Here is a 22,462-nt window from a genome sequence, read left to right on the forward strand (position 1 = left end):
TGTCTGCAAATTGTATAGACTTAGAAGTGTAGACTTAGTATGTAGAATGCTTTATAGGTTACTTTAAGGCCTAAGACTTTTTCTCTGTAAGCTAGGAAGTCATTTGGGAGTTTTGAGCGAAGGAGAGTCACAGTCACTTTGGCTGGTATGTTGGCCAAGGCTGATTAGAGGTTATTTCCAAAGTTCATGATAGAGGTGCTGATGACTTGGATCATTTCCATTTCCATCACCCCAAAAGTTTGAGGAGAGAATTTTTAAAGGGGAAAAGTGATGCACAAAGAGTTTTTTGTTAATGAGATATTAGCATGGAGCCCCATTCTATTCTATTCTATTATTGCCATCAGTCTCAATTCACTCATTGAGTCCACAAATTGAGTACCAATTATCTGCCAGGCCCTCTGTTAGGCACTAGAGACAAATAATACCTGACCTCTGCCTTTGGGAAGCATTCAGTGTAGAAAGATTATAGAGAGCATCAAAAATACATCATCAACATTGAAACAACCACAGCTGCAACAATATGATCATTTTATAACTATAGTGGAATCACAAGCCAAAACTTGAGAGATGACTATGTGTTAGATATGCCTATAGATATGATTTATTCTGATTATTATGTGTGACTGTTTCTTCTATTTTGATGTTATTTTTCATAACCAGACTACACTGCTACAAAGTTAGAGAGCTAATGACCAAAAAAAAAAAAAAAAAAACTAATGCAATAGCCTGAAAGTATTATTTTTGTGCTTTACACAGTCCAGAATAACTAAGGATCTTGCTGCCCTGCGCATATCAAAAGCCTAACTTAGTAAATGCATGCTCCATTTTCCCCCAAATGTCTTCTGTTAATATATATAAAATCATATAGCTGGTACCTTAGTCTTACTGATTCTTCAGCCTATAAGTAATCTCTATTGCATGTTTTTTTTTTCTCTCTTTAATAATCTGCTTTGAAGAAAGTTAAACTGAAACCACTCAGCTTCCACGATGGCACCACCCAAATTGCATGCACTTTTCTGCCTCTGCAGCTGCCTTGCACTGGTTCATCCTTTTAACCAGCAAGACTTAAATCCTGTTGCCCATCTGAAGTCATCAGGTAAGAGGTGTTTTGTTTAAGGGCTTGAGCAGCTGATTTGTTGTCTACCCCAAGTGGCCCCAGAAAAGTTGCATGTGTGACTTTCTAATCTAGTGCTATTAAGGAGATGCCCATGGAGGGAAGCTTAGACAAGCCCAGGTGGAGTGGCCAGAGGGGGACAGCCACCTCTTAAAAGGTACATTCAGAGCCCCCAAGGACATTTATTACAAAGAGATAAGTTCTGCAGTGTTGTGAATTTCTGCTATTTCCAGAGCATTGTGATACATGAACTTCTCCATCCCATTCCCTCAGCTGAGCAGGGTAGGTGACATCTCAATGGTGTCTTCACTGTCTGTACCCACTGATCTGCACACCTGGAAAGATGTGGCTCCTTGGATGTAGTTGTTCAGGCTGGATGGGTGACTCCTACTGTAGCACTTACAATGGACCTTTCACAACCCAATTATAGATACATTTTCCCCTACTTTGTAGTAGGGGGAAATGAATGCATCTGTAGGAGAGGGACTGTATTTTATATCTGCATTTGCACAGCAGATGGCATAACCTCACACATCTATTCGTTAGGAATGTCCAGGAAGCAGAGGCAGCAGTGAGACACTGATGACTAAAGAACTTGAACTCAAATTCAAGGTGCTTACAGTCTAGTAAATTAGCCTTTTCATTACTTTTTCTGTGGATTGAAAACAGGTAATATTTTACATGATGAAAAAAATTATCATCTAGAAGACATTTTACATCATGCACTTTTTATTGGTACGGAGTAGACATTTCAAAACATGTTTTATTGCCCTTCATGTTTGAAAATTACTGGGAGACTGTCACTGACCTGACAGAAACCTGAGGACAGAGACACTGCTTTGTTGACCCGTAGTCCCAGTACTGAGCTTAATGCCCCACTCATTCTAAAGGATCAGAAATAAATAAATATTTTAAAATATTAAATGTTAATAATGTGTGAAATATTAAAATGCTAAATGATTATAACACAGCATGTTATCTATATATGTATATATGTATTCTTCTAAATGAATACATAGAAAATATGGTTTTGCAGATTAAGATTAATAACTATGGACCAAAGATATCCTATTCGCTAATGGAAGACATAAAGCCATATACAGAATGTCATCTTCCCAGCAAGTATGCACTCCATCTCCAAACCCAAAAAGTTATGAGATTAATAGCATGATGTAGATTCTAACGCATTTCCTAAAATAAAGTTGAAGAAAAAATAGGAAGTGACTTGTTCTGACCCACAAAACCGTATCACCTAAAAAGTGTTCTTTCCCTGTTTCCTCCTTCATGGTGAGTCCGGACAGATGTTCAGGAATGGAAAATCAGACTTGCTGCAGGCTGGGGACTCTTCTGCAGCCACTCTGGCAACCACCAGTCACAGGGCCCCGTAGACCTATAGCCAAAGCTTGATCAACTCAAAGTTTCCTGAGACCTCCTCAGTGGTCAGGTGTCCTGGAATAGGCAAACCTATGACCTCACCCTGACCTGTGGCTCCTGAATGTTGAGTGAGGAGAGCAGGATTTAGAGAACCAGGGCACCCCCAGGCTATTGAGAAAGGTTCCCTGAGCCTTGGTGGAATTGCTATCTCATAGGAGGAGCCTGTGTGACTTGGAACCTCACCACAGCTCTAGAGCAGAACTTCCAATTGCAGAGGTAGTACCCCAAAGCAGCTGTGTGCTTTCTGGAGCTCCTGAGTGAACTGTGTGAGCCAGAGCCAACCCCCATCACTCCATATAGTTACACCATGCCTGCCTGTGGTCAGGAGCACAGCAGAACACAGGCTGCTGGTCACAGATGGAAAGGCAGGTGTGACCTATCCAACATCTCCCTGTTACATACAATGTGAAGCATAGCTCAGTAGACAGTCTTAAATGGGAGAGGAAGACCACTTTATAATTTTAAGTAGATACTAAAATGTTAGCCTTACCAGTAAGGTTGAGGATTTTTTTAATCTCTAGGAAAATGCCTCGAATTTTGCATCTGCCTGAAAGGAATGGTATGTCTAGTTTAGATCTACTACAACTCCTCTAAGAACTTGAATTTACATAGCCAGAGTTAATTTGAGTTAGGGGACAAATAATATCATTTGTCTGCCTATTCTATGCTAGGTACTTGACTTATATTCTCACTTCATGCTGTGACTGACTGTTCTGCAGGCTGGTCAGTTGCTTTTATTCCCACTTTAACAATGAAGATCAGATGAATAAATTGCCTAGACCAGAGCATCACAGCTTGTAAGAGGTACAGCTCGAATCTAAAGTAGGGTTACCTGTCTCCAATTATCAAGGTTTGTTGATTTCACTCTCTGCCTTCCATGGAACTGTTTTCTACCATTTGACCATGAATTTCTGTCCCTTGTGTACAGCCAGGTAGTCTGGTTCCTTAGCCCAGGTACCAAATTTAGGAGGAACACCTTTTATGATTCAGTAGAATTGGGGTGAGACCCCAGAACCTGCTTTCCAAGCTCCAGGTGATGCCAGTAGTGCCGGTTCTTGGTGAGACATGGTCCCGGAGTAGCAGGGCCTTCGGTGTGGAAAGGCGCATCATTGGCAGGTGCTGAAGCACCGTTTAGAGGATGTAAATGGGCTTCTCATGACTCAAAACCTTTCTGGGTGATGCCCCACATATCCATGTGTGCACCATACCTAACCTAGTTTTAGGTGTGTAAGTGACAGGCAGAGTGTGATAGAAAGCATGAAGGATTCAGCAGGGGCTCAGTCTCACAGTCCAGTAGAAGGGAAGGTGTGGACAAGCTGAATCCAAAATGCTGGGAGTCTGGATACACTGTATTTGGACTCATCACCTTGAAATTAAATATAAACTTATTTGGGGCGCAGAAGGGAGGTGAGTAGGTGAATAGGCAGGTGTGTTGAAGGGTTTGGGCACTCAAGGAAATGTTTAAGAACCTGTGAATAGAAGAATGCATGCCATGAAGTATCTAACAACAGAGAGACCAGTAGCAGCAAAAAGCTTAGCTCAATTTCACAAATATTTATGGAACAATAACTGTGTGCCAACCATTGTGTTAAAACCTAAAGCTATTGCTCTGGAAAAACAGCCTACTGTGAGAGACAGTGCGCAAACATGTAAGATAATAGGCTAGGGGGCATTGCACATGCATACACACAAACACACACACACACATACATGAAATTGATTTAATACTGAGGATAAAATTATGAAGGTGAGTGTAAGGGTCAGGTTTTCTGATCCCATGCAGACCGGGTAAAGGAGGAATTCTGGAGCCATCAGGGGTTTTGCAGGTTTTTATTGGGACTCACCAGGCATATGGCAGGCAGGGGTGCTGGGGGGCCGGGAGGCTGGCAGGCCTCCCAGCCCCCAGCAAGTCTTCACTCTCTCTGGGCTCTCCGGCCTTCTCTCTCTCGGCTTCTGTTCGTTCTTTCTCGGCTTCTCTTTCGGCTTCTGCTGCTGCTTTCTCAGATTCTGCTGGCGTCCCCGTGACGCCACCCTTAAAAAAAGCACAGTCTTAGCTCAGCTGAATCCCATCTACCTACGCCCACACCCTACTCCAGGTGCCTGCCATCAGGCATGCATTCAGGACCGCAAGGATCCATCATCTATCCTGATAGCGGGAGGGCAGAAAAGCCTGACATTTTCTTTATCCTACAGTGAGGAATCAGGAAAGGCTGCAGAGAAGACTTGACATCTGATCGAGATGTTAAAGTTTGAATAAAAGTTTACTACAGGGATGTCAAACCCATGGAGTAGTATTTACAAAGGTGCAGAGGCATCAGACAGCCCAATGAGTAGCCTGGAAATGCCGGAGCTCGTGGAAGGGAGAAAGCAGGAAATTACCAGACGGTGGACCACCACATTATGAAGGATTTTTCCAACTATGCCCAGAAACTTGGGATGTAACTTGTGAGCCTGTGAACCCTTATGCATTTTAACCCTAGAACACTGCAAAGACAGAGCACATTTGTGCCTCATGTGGTGACGGGTGTAGCTTAGGGAGGCATGTGTAAATTTCAGTTCCTCTGTAGGGTAAGGTAAAAGGTATCAGGCTTTTCTGCCCTCCTGCTATCAAGACAGATGATGGATCCCTGCAGTCCTGAATGCATGCCTGATGGCGGGCACCTGGAATAGGGTGTGGGCACATGTAGATGGGATACACCTGGGCTAAGACTGGGCTTATAAGGGTGGCATCACGGGGATGCCAGCAGAGCGAAACAGCAGAACCAGAAGAAGAGAGAGAAGGCCGGAGAGCCCAGGAGGAGTGAAGATTTGCCGGGGGCTGGGAGGCCTGCTAGCCTCCTGGCTCCCCAGTACCCCTGCCTGCTGTGTACCTGGTAAATCCCAGTAGAAGCCTGAAAAATCCACCAACGGCTCCAGGTTCTTACCCCTTCTGCTCGGGTCATAAAGATCCTGCTCCATCCCTGTCCTGCCCCTACAACCACCTGCAGACTCCTTTGAAAAAGACTCCAATACATTCCCTCTTCAAGAAACACCATCTGGTGACAGAAAGCCATTGAAGGGCTTTAAGAAGAGTCACCTGGTGAGATTGTGTTTTAAATCACTTTAGGAGTCCTGTGAAGGATGCATTGAAGGGGCTAAGTTTCAAGGATTAAGACAGTCAGGAGAGATGGCAACTTCCTGCTAGAGCCATGGTACAAGTGGAAATGAGGCAGTTGAGCTAGAGGATTAGAGATGTACTGGAGAGAAAATTCTAAGAAAAGCAAATATTAAAAATTAAAACTTGATTGGAAGTAGAGGGTTGATGAGAAAGAGGTAGGAGAGGATGCCTGCCAAGTTTCAGACTTGGGATACCTGAGATAGGGGACTCTAGAGTTGCAGGCTGTGTGGCTGAAGCAGGAAGAGGAATTGGAAGATGTCCATTTAGTTTCAGTTCAGACTTTGATGGTCCAATGGGAAGGACATTGGTGGAGATACCCAGTGGGAAATGTGAGATAAAGTTTATGCTTAAGAAGAACCATATTTGGGAAATGGTCTTAAATATGCTCTAGATAGGAGTAGAAAATAAGGTCAAGGCTTCAGTAACTGTCAGTATCTAAGTGTCTTGGGAGCAGAGGATCTTTATCCCCACATTGTAGTTTGCATACAGTAGACCCTCCATAATTATTCGACCAGTAAGGTAAAGCAATGAAGGCGGCCAGAAACTATGGGGAGTGACTTGATTCCCTGGAAATTCTTTTGCATGATCAAGCCTGGGGGGTAATGGATGACAAATGAGATAATATTTACCTATGTTTCAGCATGGTTAAGTAAAATACAGGCTCTGATGGCTACTGCAAACTCTGGCCAAACTAAAATCCCCAGAGGGAATGGATCCTATCCTGTTGGTTGCACAGACTTGATGTTTGACTACACTAAAAAGGTAATATTTTAATACAACTTACATTTATTTTCTAATAGTTACTATTGCTATGACACTACTAGAATGTTTTGAAACTTGACCTTGTCCTCACCCGAGAGTGACTCATTTTGCCATTTCTTTCATAGGAAACCTTTGGCTAGTTACATGTCATTCCCCTAGTTCATTGCTGTCATCTGACTAATTTCTCTATAAACCACATTTATCCCTTCCTTAGTGGCTAAAACCAGGCTGCTCACCCTTTCTTTTCACTGAGAAATCATATTATTGTTTTATTTCTCTTCCTCTTCAACTGTATTCAATCACTATGACAGCTTAAGAATTTCTCTGGACCTTTCCTGAACAACAGAGGTATTTGGATCCCCCCATATGCAAAATAACTTGGGATGTGAAATAAACTGAACTAAAAGGACATTACTTTTTTTCCTTACAGAGTACCTTCTTGAGGTTGTATTATCCATCCAAAGGTGATGATCACTCTGATACCGTTTGGATACCAAACAAAGAATATTTTTATGGTATTAGTAAATTTCTTGGAACCCAGAATTTCATGGGCAAAATTTTGCAATTTTTCTTTGGTAAGATTTCTATTGATCTGGCTTTATAAATTCTAAGATATAAGAAACTCTTTAAAACAGCAACTTTTGGGCATGGAGAAGACCAAAGTAGAGTTTCTGCAGTCTGAATGTCTCATAAAATACAAAGTATGTCCTAAAGACCCAGATAACTCTCAGAGAATCAAGGGTTCTCATTTTGTCCAATCTAAGTATAATGGGATAGGTCGGGTCCAAGTGACTGTCCCATGGCTTCCTGGGTGAAGGAAGTGAAAGATTAGCCTCATTCTATTTAGTTTCCCTTCTAACATACTGTGGGGAACATAGCATCTTGGCTCAGGTGACCCATTCTGTTTCTCTGTGCTAAAGAGCTTTGTATAGCCAGACAAGAAGAAACAGAAAGTAGAAGCCACCGTTTCTCTCCAGAAAAAAAAGAGTGAAAGCTAATTTCTTAGAAGCTAGAAGACCAGCCTCTCTCACTAGGACAGGTGGATGTGCATTCATCACTTAATGTGTGTATATTTTTCTAATACTGACTTTTCCTTTTTTACTCTCTGAACAGACATTACTTTTAGACAAGTGTGAATGATGTCTTCTATTTCCCCCTCAAAACAACCTAAAACTTTTGGCATTTGTTTTAAATATCTCCTTGGAGTTTTCTTAAAAACTACTTTATGATAGAAAGGATGAAAATGCTATAGTTATAGACCTCTGTGGTGCTGAATAACTTCTAAATCACTTCCATAGCAATCATCACATTCACTCTTCATGATTAAAGATCTATTTTATAAATGAGAAAAGTAAACAAAAATTATTAATGATGGTAATGATAAAGATAATAGCTGAGAAGGAAAGGCACAACATCTTCCTTTTTTGAGCCCTTTGTTATGTGTCTAGACAGGAGTTATACACATTTTACCTAATTAAATAAAATTCTCATAAAGAATCCTATTGGGTAGGTAGCTTTACCTCTATTTACAAAAGTGGAATCTGAAACTCAGAATTCTTTTAGCTTGTCCAAGATCAGTGCTAATAAGTAGCAGAGCTATAGTCAAGGGGATGTCTAAGCATGAAGGCAAGGACTGTCTACCATTCCCTGATCATGACCAAGATGGAATGAGAGGAATTTCCAATTTGAAGTTTTTGGGTCTCAGTGTAATGTTCCTGAGCTGTAGTTTGGTTTCAAAACTTACCAATTGAAGCTTTGCCCAAACCTTGGAATAGTAAAAGCAGCCTTCCTGCATACAACTGTAAATAGGAAAATGTCTAATTTTAAGTTGAAAAATGGCAGTGGGAATGGATAATGATCCATAGGTGTTTTATGAAAAACACATAATTTAAGTCCTTGGCTGCTGGGTATCTCAATAATATACTTTTTAGTGAATTTACTGAAATACATAGTCCATAAAGAACAAAGTCCAAGGGTCAGGACTTTTTATTTGAAATTATTTAAAAATTATGTCAAATTTTATTATTTTAAATTATCAGAGAAAACATAAGTTATCATCTCACATTGTTCCCTAGGTTCAATGACAATTCCTGCAAGCTGGAACTCCCCTCTGAGGGCTGGTGAAAAATACCCACTTATTATTTTTTCTCATGGCCTTGGAGCATTCAGGTAATATTTGAGAGATTAAATGACTTTAACCCTTATGGATTAATGATGGAAGTATTTCCCTCCCCTCCAAAAAAAAAAGGAATAGCAGATTTGTTGATCCCTTGAAGGACATTGATCAGTTCTAGCCCAGTCTCATCAATTTCATTCCCTCTTTCCAACTCTTTAAAACTGTCTCCCTACAGAGGAGGGAGGGTATTGCATTTCTGGTTGCCCTATATTATAAATGTCCATATAATCTAATATATACTATAATATTATAATACAAGGCAATACAATATAATATAATTCACACTCTCAAGATCATCCTGTGTTAGTTCAGATCTTCACAGAAATAGACAACCAAGCTTGGATGTACTGTGAAAGATATTTATGGAGCAGGACAAGATGGACAGTCTTCAGACCCTGATGCAGGTTGGGCAATTGGGAAAGAGATGGAAAAGGGAGAAGGTACAAAGAGCCTCAGACTACAGCACAGTTCTGAGAAAGAATGGGCCAGGCTGATGGAGGGAGTGCTTAACCCAAAGTCATTCATCAAAGGAGTTTGCCTTGCCCAGAATGGACCTGCATTAGCACCTGGACTGTGTCCCAGCACTAGGAGCAACCCACAGGAGACCTAGATTTCATTTGAACATGGTGGGAGGGCCCATAGGGGCAGAAGTTATCCAAACAACTTGGATAACTTTTTGTTATAGTGGGTTGTCCTGCACATTATAGAATGTTTGGCAACATCCGTCTACCCACTGGATGCCAGTAGCATCCTCCCTCCAGTGGTGATAATGAAAGTGCCTCCAGACATTGTCATATATCCTTGAGGGGTAAAGTTTTTACCCTTTGAGAATCAAAACTTTTACCCAGGGATGAAAGGCCTCCATTTTCCCACATTTATTTTGGACCTTGCCTTGTCAGTTAAGCCTTGTAATCATGGCTGGTGGCTGAATGCTTCCATCTTTTTGTCTTGAAGGACAATTTATTCTGCTATTGGTATTGACCTGGCATCTCATGGCTTTATAGTTGCTGCTGTAGAACACAGGTATGTCACCTGGTATGTAACTGGGCTTTAACTTTCATAAAGGTTTATAAAGAATGTTGATAGAATTATCTACTATGATTTCATAATAAGCAAAAAGAAAAAAACAAAAAAAGAAAAAAGAGAGACTATTAATTAGATCATTGAGAATTCTTTAAAAAAAAAGCTAATATTTCTACATTTCCCAGAATATTTATTGCATGCTGTGTTCATATACCATGTTCTGCAGTTTTTATAACAATCCTTTGAGATGGATATTAAGAGGAAAATGAAACTGAGAAAGGATAATTTGCTCAGAAGCACACAATAAATGGCAGAACTGGGATTTGATTCCAGAAATGAATTTTTAACAAACCCTCCCAGAATTGGAGCTAGACATTTTAACCTTGAAAAAAAAAATAGCATGGGAGAAGAAAGGGAAGTCACAAAGATAAGAGTGAAGTTACATCAAGAATGGACCAGCCCAACCACTATGGAAGGGTGTGTGGAGAGTACTCAACCTGCTAAAGATGGAGCTTCCATGTGATCCAGCAATTCCACTCCTAGGTATTTACCCAAAGGACACAAAAACATTAATTCAAAAGGGCACCTGCACCCCTATGTTTATAGCAGAGCTATTTACAATAGCTAAGCTTTGGAAACAACCCAAATGCCCCAAAATAGATGAGTGGATCAAGAAGATGTGGTACATATACACAATAGAATATTACTTAGCAATCAAAAAAAGACAACTCATGCAATTTGCAGCAACATGGATGGAGCTGGAAGGGATCATGCTCAGCAAAATAAGCCAGAAAGAAAAAGAAAAATACCAGATGTTCTCACTCATAGCAGGAATTTAGAAGACCTGAACAAGGGATCAGGAAAAAGACTAATTATAATAAAGTAAAAATCAAAATCAACAAGCAACTATAAAACCAGAGACACACTAAGTGGGGGGAGGGGGGAGGGTCAAAATAAGGGGAGTGGGAATTGTATGGGGACTATAACCAAGATGAAAATGCATACATTGTGCAAAAATGAAAAATGATGTAAAAATATATATAAAATAAAATAAAAAAAGAGAATGGACCAGGTCCATGGGAGATGAAGAAAAAGCAATTACAAGTGATTAATTCTGTTTGTGTTGTAGAGATGAATCTGCATCCGCAACTTATTATTTCCAGGACCAGTCTGCTGCAGAAATAGCAAACAAGTCTTGGCTCTATCTTAAAATTGTGAAACGAGGGGAGAAAGAGCAGTCTCAACGAAATGAGCAGGTACCTTGCAGTAAGAGTAGTTTGATGACTAAAATGCATATGCAAATTAACGACTGGCAAATTTAATTTCACAGGTGACAATCAATGCTCCTGACTCTCCTGTTTCTCATTCCCAAAATATCTGTCAGAAGATTCTCTGAGAAATAGAAGTCCCTTACTGTAGTGTCTGAATTACTGTATAAGCAAAGAGAAACACAAAAATCCTGGAAGTTAACAGTGACTATTCCAACTTTTTTTGCATAGATCTTCTAATTTTAGAATCTCAAAATAAATTCATAGGCCCCTCTCTTCCCTCCAAGTCTATATAAGAGGAAAATATCTTTAAGAAACAGTATAGAAGAGTATTAAGACTGCAGATCCTGGGCCTCCCTGGTAGCAAAAGGGGTTAATAAGCATAGCATTATGAAGCAATCCACAGCCTCTGCAGCTCAAGTTCGATCCCCAGCCAGCCAGCCAGGGAGCAACCCACATGGTGCAGCAGACCTTTCCTGTCTCGCCCGCTGTTCCCCTCAGCGGTGTATTTCAGTAGATCTGCCCGTTCTGCTCCCCATTCTGTCTCTGGTGAATCCTCTCACCCCACCCCCCACAACTCTGGCCTGTACCCCAGCTCTTGTATGCATAAATAAATAAATAAATCTTAAAAAAAAAAAAGAATGCAGGCAGGCCTCAGAATCCAACTTTCTGTATATGAATCCTGGCACCATTACTTTGCAGTGGGATCATCTTGGACAAGTTACTTCTCTCTGCTTCTATGCTTTCTCTGTTACAAAATGAGTAATAACAGTATTTGTCTCACAGAGCTGTTGGGAAGATTAATTGAAATAGAGCATGTTGGATTCCGCTTTTGTGCCAAGCTTTGTAGTGGATGCTTTATACATGATTTATTGCAATTAATCCCACCCACATTTCACTGAGGTAGGCATTATTATACAACAAATTGAAGCTCAGAAAGGCTAAGTAAATCATCTGAGCTCACACAGCGGGTAAGCAATGAACCAGGATTTGTACTAAGCTTTAACTACCACATCTTGGAGCCCTTTTTATATAATTTGTGTTCTAGTCACTAATCTCTTAAACATTTCTAGCCATTGACAATTTTTTCCCACATGCAAGCTCTTTACAAACTTTAAGTGTTACAACATTTTTCTGTGTCATTTGTTCTTCTAATAATCATATTAGGTGCGACAAAGAGCAAAGGAGTGTTCACAGGCTCTCAGTTTGATTCTTGACATTGATTCTGGAAAGCCAATGAAGAATCTCTTAGATTTAGAGTTTGATGTGAAACAACTGCAGGTGAGCTAACGAAATCATATTTTGCTTGTCTAGTAGTTCCTTATCGTTTGTGTTTCTGCTTATATTGTACAACATGTTAAAGGACTGCCAATGAAATAGAAAAGTAATTATTATAATAATGAGGAATGGATTAGGTTGGTGTTGCCCAGTCAGTTTTGATCTATCAAATGGAAATTTAATATGGTTCAATTTAATGCCTCCAGTGGAAGTATTGTAATTTCTTGGATGGCTCTTGAGGGATTTTGAGGTTGATCTTGAAATGTTGGTCAAAAGTATTGGACAAAATCTTGGGAGGGTGTAGAAGAATATCAGATCAAGTGGACCCCATGAACAAGGTCTAAGAAGTGTGTGTAGAGGGATAGAGTAAAGGGAATAGAGAGAACTAGAAGCACTTCATTTGAGTCTAAGATGGTGGTTTTTTTTTTCCCATACACAGTGAAATGTTTGTTGTTCCTCAACCAGCCACTCCCTCTTGTGCCTCCACACCTTTATATGTTGCTCTGGCACAACCTTCTTGCTGACCAGGTCCTACTTAATCTTCTACCCAAGTCAGGCATATGTCCTCCAAGCAGCCACCTTGGAGCCCAGTGCCAACCCCTGGCCTGGGTTAGTTATCTGTCAGATATGCTTCTCGCACCCCTCCACCATGTTTGCATCCATGCTTTCCTTCCTAATAAACTGTGAGCTCATTGAAAATGATCTGCAGAGCCTGCCATAGAGCAGGTGCTCAATAAATACTCATGGAGTGAACAAATGGAGAGATACGAGTGGAGAGAGGCAGAAGTCAACTAATGATGTGGATGTTTCAAGTGAACGCTCAGTGCATGTGTGCATTTGTGTGTGTATATATATGTGCATATATACAATATGTATATGCATATTTCTTTTAAAATGTCTCTAAAACTTAACCGTGCCTAGGAAATGAGTAATAATTCTGATTCACAAAATCATTTATTTTATGTTTCTAACAGCCTATGAGATAGTTATGAATTTATATCATGCTTTCTCCCATAGGACTCCATCGACAGGAATAAAATAGCCATTATTGGACATTCTTTTGGTGGAGCCACAGTTATTCAGGCTCTGAGTGAAGACCAGAGATTCAGGTAAGAGAATACGGCAAAGAGAAAGAAGAAGAAGTTATTGAAAGAGGGAGAGTGACAACTCATATGAAATAGATTTTTTTCAGTTTAATTCTTTGTGATGAAAGGTGACTTTAGCATCTCTAAGACTATTTTTTATAATTATTTTAAATTATTTAATTATTTAAGAGATTAGTGACTAAATTATACAAATTATTTTTATAATTTTCCTAGACAGAAGTCATCTACTTCTCCTGCTTTAACCCCTATATATTTTCTTTCATCATTTTTATTTATCTTCTCAAGGGCTTAACATTTTCATTCATAAAATGTATGTATGTATTTATGACATAATGATTATGCTACTAATATTGCAATATTACAGTATTTCTAGATTTTCCCAAGAGGCAGGACTTCCATCGTTAAGATGGGGTGAGATAAAAAATTATACAGTTACTTGGATAGGAGTTAGACTAGAGTTCTAAGCCTTGTGACTTGCAAACATATTTTCTTTCTTGAACCACTTCATGCCAAAGTGATGAGATCAGGTAGGACCAAGTCTTCTGTGAAACTTCACCTCGCAGTTCATAAGCTCTGTTTCAATGTAAGGGAATACTCTTTTTTTTTTTTCATTCATTTAATACATAAAACAATTCAAAAAGTCAAGGAACATATGTATATAATATATATATATATAATTAGATTTATAAGTGATAAATTCCATATGATTTTCTTCAACCCCTAGAGCCCTTTAAATGTAAAGGAATGAGTCCAATGGTCACTCTGTAAAAGATATCATGAATAGGGCCTCCCCTGGGGGCGCAGCGATTGAGTGCTGGGCTGTGAAGCTGCCGCAGCCTCTGCAGCGCTGGTTTGATCCCCGGCCACCGGCGAGGGTCCCACATAGGTCTACAGACCTCTCCTGCCGTGCCCGCTGCTCCCCTCAGCAGTGTACTTCGGTCCTTCTGCCTGCTCTGCTCCCCGCTCTGGCTCTGGTGAATTTTCCCTCCCGCGCTTCTGACTGTACCCAGTGCTTGTATAAATAAAGAAATAAATCTTTAAAAAAAAAAAAGATATCATAAATATGCTACAGAGTGTCCGAACAGTGTGAAATACTTTTGGACATAGTACATTTCCTTGGAAATAGTACATTTATTATGTCTTTTCAGATACTGCACAATTTTGAAGAAATTATTTTAAAATTTATTTTGAAAATAATATAACAAAATGTGTAATAAAATTTTATTTTATTTTTTTAAAGATTTATTTATGCATACAAGAACTGGGGTACCAGCCAGAGCTGTGGGGGGTGAGAGGACCCACCAGAGACAGAGTGGAGAACAGAACAGGCAGATCTACTGAAATACACTGCTGAGGGGAACAGCGGGCAAGACAGGAGAGGTCTGCTGCACCATATGGATACTCCCTGGCTGGCTGGGGATCAAACTCGTGCTGCAGTGGCTGCAGATAGCTTCATCGTGCGGTGCTTAGTCCCTTCCACCACCAGGGAGGCCCAGTAATAAAATTTTAAAGTTCAAGTATTCCCAATGCCTCCTTAGGAAAATTATTATATTTTATAAATAATTATTATGGACTTATTATAACCCATAATAAACTGACTTGGTATATGTGCATTAATCTTTTTTGCATTTTTATAAATTCCTATCTGTCAGCCAGTGTATAAACAGCCTTTTTTTCTCATTGTACCATAGATGCGGTATTGCCCTGGATGCGTGGATGTTCCCACTGGGTGATGAAGTATATTCCAGAATTCCTCAGCCTCTTTTTTTCATCAACTCTGAACAGTTCCAATACCATGAGAATATTGAAAAAATGAAAAAATGCTACTTACCTGATAGAGAGAGAAAAATGATTACAATCAAGTATGTATTAGCAAGTGATTTGCTTCGCTATCTGAAACAGAAACTTCAAATTTGGATAAACATCAGCAGTTGTCACTTAGTAGCCATCACAGAATTCTCAAATTTGTCATTTAGACTTTCAATAAGGGAGAATATTAGATCAGCTCCATTTTTCTAGCTGCATTTAGGCTTAATTCTTTTTCAAGCACTGATGTTTTGAGTAGTGTTAGTATATGTAGCTCATATGTAGACAGAATTCACATTAGGATATGTGCTCCTTTTATTTAAGTGCAAGAGCAAACTATGCATTGGGGGGGCTTAGGGTAGGGAGAAGTATTCCATCATTAGGCTAGATTAGGAACTTTTCAGAAAAAAAGGCAGGTCATCTGTTGAGATATGCCATGGCTTTACCTATTTGAAAAGAATATGCATTTATAAATACCCAAAAGTAGTGGGGTGCCCTTGAACATCATGAATATGAATAAAAGTACTCCTGACAGGATTTTGAGCTCACTATGAGATATTACAAAGATTGAGCTCACCCCTCTTCTATCCGAAACCTGGCCTATAAAGAGGAGTTGGCAGGTAGGAAACACATATAGTATACAAAATAAACACAATGGGATCAGATTGGGAGGTGAGCAATGACTGTTGGGGAGTAGAATAGGTTCTTCAAGGATCAAGAGAGTTCAGACAGATGATGAGGAAGGGCCTAATACATACAAGTAGTTTATTAGTATGTTTAAGTCAAATGAGTTCTAAAACAGAAATAATACAGAACACCTACCCTCTGCCTCCTTATTAGACTCTCACTTTTTCCTCTCTCCTCTGCTAGACACCTTGAAAGAATAACTTACATTTAATATTTCATTGTCCTTACTTCATCAACTCTTTGACTTCTGAGTTGTAACTTCCTGAGTCCCCTTCCCCACCTGTATACTGGAATTGGCCCTGCTGAGGACCTCAAGACCCCAAAACTAATGCAGTCTCATCCCCTCTCTGCGTCCACCTTCTATCCCTTTTTCCCTCCCTGCTACCACAAGCCTACTCCTCATGCTTCACCTGCTCTTCAGAATCACCTTCCTCCCCCACTTCCCATTCTTACTCTCAGCTTTTGATGGCATCCAGGCTTCTGCCCTCATCCCTCTTGTGACCCTTGCTACCTTCTTTGTGCTTCAGATGCTCAAGTTTTGATGGTAAAATGAGGAAGAATGGGAGGAAGCCAGGTGGGTCTGTTTTTCGTCTTGATAAGTGGAAGAATGGTGGTTTGCTTATGAGCAAAGTGAAGGGAAATAGCAGTACCAGCTGGAGCTGGGATGGTGTGTTTTGATCTTGCAATTGCATAGCTGGACACTGAGAAATCAGGATAGTGATGTCTGACACCAATTGGGAAAGTAGAATTTGTATGACATTATAGATGAAGCTTTTGGAGTAGGTCAAATTACAAAATGATAGAAGAGTTGGACTTAAAATCTTCTGAAGTACCTACATGTAGGTGAAGAGCCAGTGAGCAACAGAGCAGTTAGGGAAAGAAGGGAAGTTGCAATGTTGAAGAAACATAAAGAGGGAAGAAATGCAAGAAAATCAGGGGTCACATGTGCCAGAGATAGTTGAAAATGAACATAGACCATTCTATTTGTTGTTATGCTTTTAGTGAATTTAAAGAGCAGTATAAGCAGTACTGATAGTTTATATTATTTATGTATTATATTTACACAGTTTATATAATTGATAAGGTGCTTATAGTTTAAATAATACAAAGAGACCTCTGTTATTTTTAAGATTTATTTATTTATACAAGAATGGGGTACAGGCCAGATGCGCGGGAGGGTGAGAGGATTCACCAGAGACAGAGCAGGGAGCAGAACAGGCAGACTGATGAAATACACTGCTGAGACTAGCAGCGGGTGTGGCAGGAGAGGTCTGTCACACCATGTGGGACCCTCGCCGGTGGCCGGGGATCGAACTGGTGCTACAGAGACTGCTGGCAGCTTCGCAGCCCAGTGCTCAACCGCTGTGCCACCAGGGGAGGCCAAAGAGACGTCTTCTTAAAAAAACTTTTTATTTCAAGACTGAAATGCAAAGTGTTCTGACTAGCCCCAGATAGGTCCCAAGTTAAGTGGCCGTGGCGGGACAGCGGGCCTCTGCCTCCATCAGGTCCCCTTCAACATAGAACGCATCCCCTCAACTGGCAAGTATTCTAGTTCACTAAAACTGGACTCATTTCTTCTAAAGTAATGCCAAGTAAGACAGAAATCTTTGAATTGTTTATCTATAGGGAAAGATGAACATCTACTGTAACATCCCTGAATAAATACAGCCTGTGACTTTCAACTACATCTAAGGAGATCAAATCTTTAAGTTTTGCATACTTGGTGTTTGGTAAACAGGCCAACCAGGTCAGCATCTTTCCTGCACCCTAACTACAAAAATAATTTTATCAATGTGATGTGTAAATGTCTTATTTCTTTTTCAGGGGTTCAGTCCATCAGAATTTTGCTGACTTCACTTTTACAACTGGCAAAATTATTGGATGCATGTTCACATTGAAAGGAGAAATAGATTCAAATGTAGCCATGGATCTTACCAACAAAGCTTCATTGGCATTTTTACAAAAGCATTTAGGTAAGAAGTTAATATTTTTTTCATGGCATAAAACAAATGACTCTTAGGCCAAAACTGTCTTTTTTCTTAAGATTTTTTTTTTTTTAAGATTTTATTTATTTATTCAAGCACTGGGTACAGTCAGAAGCGCGGCAGGGTGAGAGAATTCACCAGAGCCAGAGCAGGGAGCAGAACAGGCAGACTGAGGAAGTACACTGCTGAGGGGTGGGGGGCACGCAGGGAGGGAGGTGGCAGGAGAGGTCTGCACATGCCGCCATGTGGGACCCTCACCCAGCGGCTGGAGATTGAGCCAGCGCTGCAGAGGCTGCAGGCAGCTTCACAACCCAGCGCTCAACCGCTGCGCCACGGGGGAGGCCCCAAAACTGTCTATCTTAACATAGCATTAGTCCTATTTGAACTGTCTCCAAATTGGCTTACGATTTAACATAGCGGTAACTCAGTTTGGTGACAAAAAGGTGAGAAATTTAATTTTGCTGTATTGTATACTGTGTATCTTAGAGAGCAAGTCTGCCTGTAAATCTATTCTTGCTGTAAAGACCAGGGTGAATTTCCATGCTGAGGGCACTGACAGCACAGTGCCTCAATCCCATCTTTCATTCACATGAAGCCACTGCAGTGGCCATTAGGCTGCTCACAGAGGCTACTGTGGCTCCATCATCAGGGATGAGGTTTCTGTAATTCATGATGCTATGGTGCCATCTAGAGGAACAGAATTGTTTAATGCATGCAAACGCTTAATATATTTATTCTTTTAATTAAATTAACTTTACTTATTTTCTTATACCATTGTTTATTTTCGGACAGTATTCAATTTTTTCCCTCCGCATAGTCCCCATAGCACCTCACCATTTCCTCTGTTGACCTCTCTCCCTCCTCCTCCCCTGCTGTGTACCTCAGATCTATGGTCAGCTTGCAAGCTTTGCCTTTCTCCTGACCCTATCTATGGTTTCTCTATATTCCACATATTAAGTGAAATCATCCGACATTTATCTTTTTTCCTTCTGCTTTATTTCGCTTAACATAATCCCTTTCCAGCTCCATCCATGTTGCCTCAAATAGCAACACATTTATCTTTCAAAAGCTTAATATATTTATTAATGTTTGTATTTCACAGGACTTCAGAAAGATTTTGACCAGTGGGATGCCTTAATTGAAGGGAAAGATGACCATCTTATTCCAGGCACCAACATTGACACAACCAACCAAAATGCCAGTCTACCAAATGCTCCTGGAATAAATAGCATATAGATACAAGAGCTTTAAAAAAAAAAAATCATTCTAAAACTGTCTAAAAGAATGTGTGTGATTTTGATGTATTTTCTGAAAAGAAAAAAACTCATGTTAAAAAATGTAGGCTGTACAATAACTCTGAAACTTAGACTAATATTTTCCCTTTTAAATGTAAAGAAAGGATTCTGTGTATAAAAATCATGCTAGCCTAAACATTAATAGTACAATGATTCTTTTTCAGTATCAATATTAAAAATTGTGTTTTCATTACCCAGTGGACAAATATATTACATTAGGTATAATGGCAATGAAAACATGTTGCAATAACACATCCTAAAAGTATAATAAAATTTTTTTCTTGCCTTTGTTTTCTTTATTATGAGCAATAGAATTGAGTTTCAGTGATATAATAGTCTAGTTAGAATACGGCACCCCTTCCTTTTGACTTTCGGTGTTGGTAAGAAAAATTATCTCAAGCCGAAAATAAAGCAGTTGCTTTACCACAAAATTATAGATACAGCTTCAATACGGTAATTAAATGGGGAGCAGACGAGGGTGAGAATATTGGAGACAAGGCACAAGCAACATGTTAAAGGAAGTTGGGCTTGAGTTTGCATTTTCTTTTGATGCCTCATCTCTGATGCATTCTGCTTAATAAAGAAAGGCTTCATTGGTGGTGCTGCTACATAAGCCAGGTGAGGGGTCCCAGTTAAACACATTAAATGAGTGGTTCACCCAAGGCTGTGAATTATAACAATGGAAACATTCAGAATTACACTTAACCACTTCATTTGCCTATCAGTTTTATTTATGGAATGATTCTAATGTATGAGTGGAAGTAGAAAAACAAACAAATGGACTTGATAGCTTAAAAATGTAGGCACTCATACATGTGGGTGTCATTGAAAGTATTTTTTGATTCTTAAGGGATAAAGTATATGTTTTGTACATTAAGTATATATTTTGGTCTAAGTTACGGTTTTGTTCCCATGCATTCTCCATAACTAAGTTGAATTAAGCCAGTTTAAACAGGAAAAATAGTACTTACTCAGCAAATCTCCTTAATGATTAACAGTTAATAAGTAACTACTACATGTTTGGATTTGGCACCTCAGGCCCATCTTAGTGCTTTAAGGTAAAAAAACAAACAAAAACCCTTTCCTTTAGAGAAATTTGACTTCTCCTATCCTATAGCTGTTCAGAATAAAAGTTTGAAAATAGGGAGTTAAACTCCTTAGCATGAAACCGAAGACTTTCTGTAATCTGGCTTTACTACATCTTCTCTGACCTTTACTCCCAGTAATCACAACAATATCTCCTGCATGAGTGAGCCAAACTTGTTCATTATCAGAGGAAGAGGAACACAGAAACGATACTCATCTACCTCAATTCACTGAAAGCCCACCCACAGTTTAAGGTTCTTGATTCTCACCAGGCCTCATTCCGGGTGTGATAATGTTTCACGTACATACAACTTCCCCCCACTTCCACACAGTAAACTTACCCTTCCTCACTTTAGAACTGGATAAACATTCCCATTCTTGATATCTCAATGCCAAAAGGAGAAAAGGATCCAATGGGCTAAGGATTTTTTAAATAACAATTACCTAGCATCGTACACATTAGTATCTTTAAGGGAAAGCAAGAACTTTTTTTTTATTAAATACTGCTTTTCAGTCACATTACATAAATTATTTGTAATCTTAAAATCATTACAAGAAAGGAGTTATCTTCATTTTGCAGATGAGGAAAATCAAGATTCAAAGATATTACAGAACTTGCCCAGGTTTGGTATCTTGCAAGCAGCATATAGCTAAGATCTGTGTCCTAAAGATAGGACTTTCCCTACCACATCCATTCAAAACAATGTTTAAAAGAATGGGTTTTGAAGTTAGATGGGTCTGGGTTTGATCAAGCTTCTGAAACTCTAAGACTGGTTCCTTGACCATAGGTAAGTTTTTTAACTTCTGTAAAAAGCTTCCATTTTCTCACCTATAAATATGGATATTAATACTTAAAGGTCAAGGATTGAATGAGAAAATATATTTAAAGTACTAGCTGAGGAATAACTAAGTCACCACTTAACCATTACTTCATTCCCCCAATTATAGAGTTGTGGTTCCATTACTATTGATGTTCCAGAAGAACAGAATTTTATTTTTCTTTTTAATTAAATTGGATCACCATGCCTTTCAAGACAAACTTTTATTCAAATGTTGTCATAGTAGAATACATTCAAATTCAAACAGAACATTTCGTCAAATGGTTAACTACATACATAAGGCAAAGCCACAGAAAGAAAAAAAAATCCTGCAGAAGTATTGCTAACGAAGTCATCCTACAAGTAGCATCATATGATATACTTACCCTAAGCCTATAATTTTCTATTTTAACTTAAAAACACAATATCCAAAAGAAACCAAAATAGCTTTTTTTGAAATGTAATGGTAGCAGATTGTTTAGCAAAATAAATCCTCCCAACTGATTAGAAAAATAACACATTTAATAAAGCCAGGGAAAGATGCCAGATTCAAGCCTATGTAGCAATGTACTATAAAGCCACTGCATCATCAAACTGAGATTTGGGTTTTGACACATCAAATTTTTCAAAATTCATAACTTCTTGAGGTTATATGTTCTCAAGTTTCTCATTCTGTTGGTCTGGGTAAGATGCTACTTGCTTAAGAGCAGCTCCCGACTGACTGGTCACCTCTGGATCCATGGGTATAGCTGTATAAACTTCAGACTCCTTTTCTGAAACAAGCCCCAAGTTAGGAAACAAAAACAAGAAAATTATTTATATGAATGCTTTCATGACAAATTTAATGTCTTCTAAAAATGGGAACTGGAGGCAGATGAGAGTTATTCCTATAGAAAATTTTTTTTCTATGTTAGTATTTTGATTTTCATACTACATCTACTATCAAACAAGATTATCTAAAATATTATAAAACTAGCTACCAAGAATTGGTTTCATTTGCAATGTGCCTCAAGTCTAAAAATCAATGAGATCACAATAACAAGGAATATCCAACAAAATGAATCTTTTTCATGTAAAAAAGCTAAAAATCTAGGAAGAAATTTAAAGAGATTATTTAACACAAAGATTATTTGAAAATGTAGAACTAATTAACACTGAGAAAAATCTTTTAAAATATGAATTTATCAGATTCACAATTCAATTTTTAAGATTAAAACAAAAAATGATTTCCTATAATATAGCAACAAATTCTCTTCTTAGCTTTTTATCCTCATAAGCATACTTAATATTTTTAGCTAATGTGTTTTATTTATTTCTATTACTAATACATAGGAAAACTGATAGATCATTTTTATGTGGGGATTCAGGGTCACAGTATCTTAAAGACTTGGCAATCTGGGTGATAAAAGTATTCTGTTTTAAAAATACAATACCTTTAATTGCAGTATCATCTGATGACATGAAGTA

The 22,462-nt window shown here is 39.0% G+C and overlaps 1 protein-coding gene across 1 annotated transcript; it reads left to right on the forward strand.

Annotated features, from left to right (window-relative positions):
- Nucleotides 1-987: 987 nt before the first annotated feature.
- Nucleotides 988-19,050, forward strand: PLA2G7 (phospholipase A2 group VII; the record flags this gene model as incomplete). The annotated part of the gene is made up of 11 exons (XM_084228874.1): nt 988-1,096; nt 6,346-6,467; nt 6,898-7,042; nt 8,543-8,636; nt 9,598-9,666; nt 10,796-10,922; nt 12,102-12,215; nt 13,230-13,321; nt 15,010-15,180; nt 17,636-17,784; nt 18,899-19,050. The coding sequence occupies 11 exons, from the start codon at nt 988-990 to the stop codon at nt 19,030-19,032; spliced, it is 1,326 nt and encodes a 441-aa protein (XP_084085000.1). The 3' UTR covers nt 19,033-19,050.
- Between the last annotated feature and the right edge of the window lie 3,412 nt (nt 19,051-22,462).

The sequence above is a fragment of the Talpa europaea genome (assembly GCF_964194135.1).
Source record: "Talpa europaea genome assembly, chromosome: 2".
Classification (NCBI taxonomy): domain Eukaryota; kingdom Metazoa; phylum Chordata; class Mammalia; order Eulipotyphla; family Talpidae; genus Talpa; species Talpa europaea.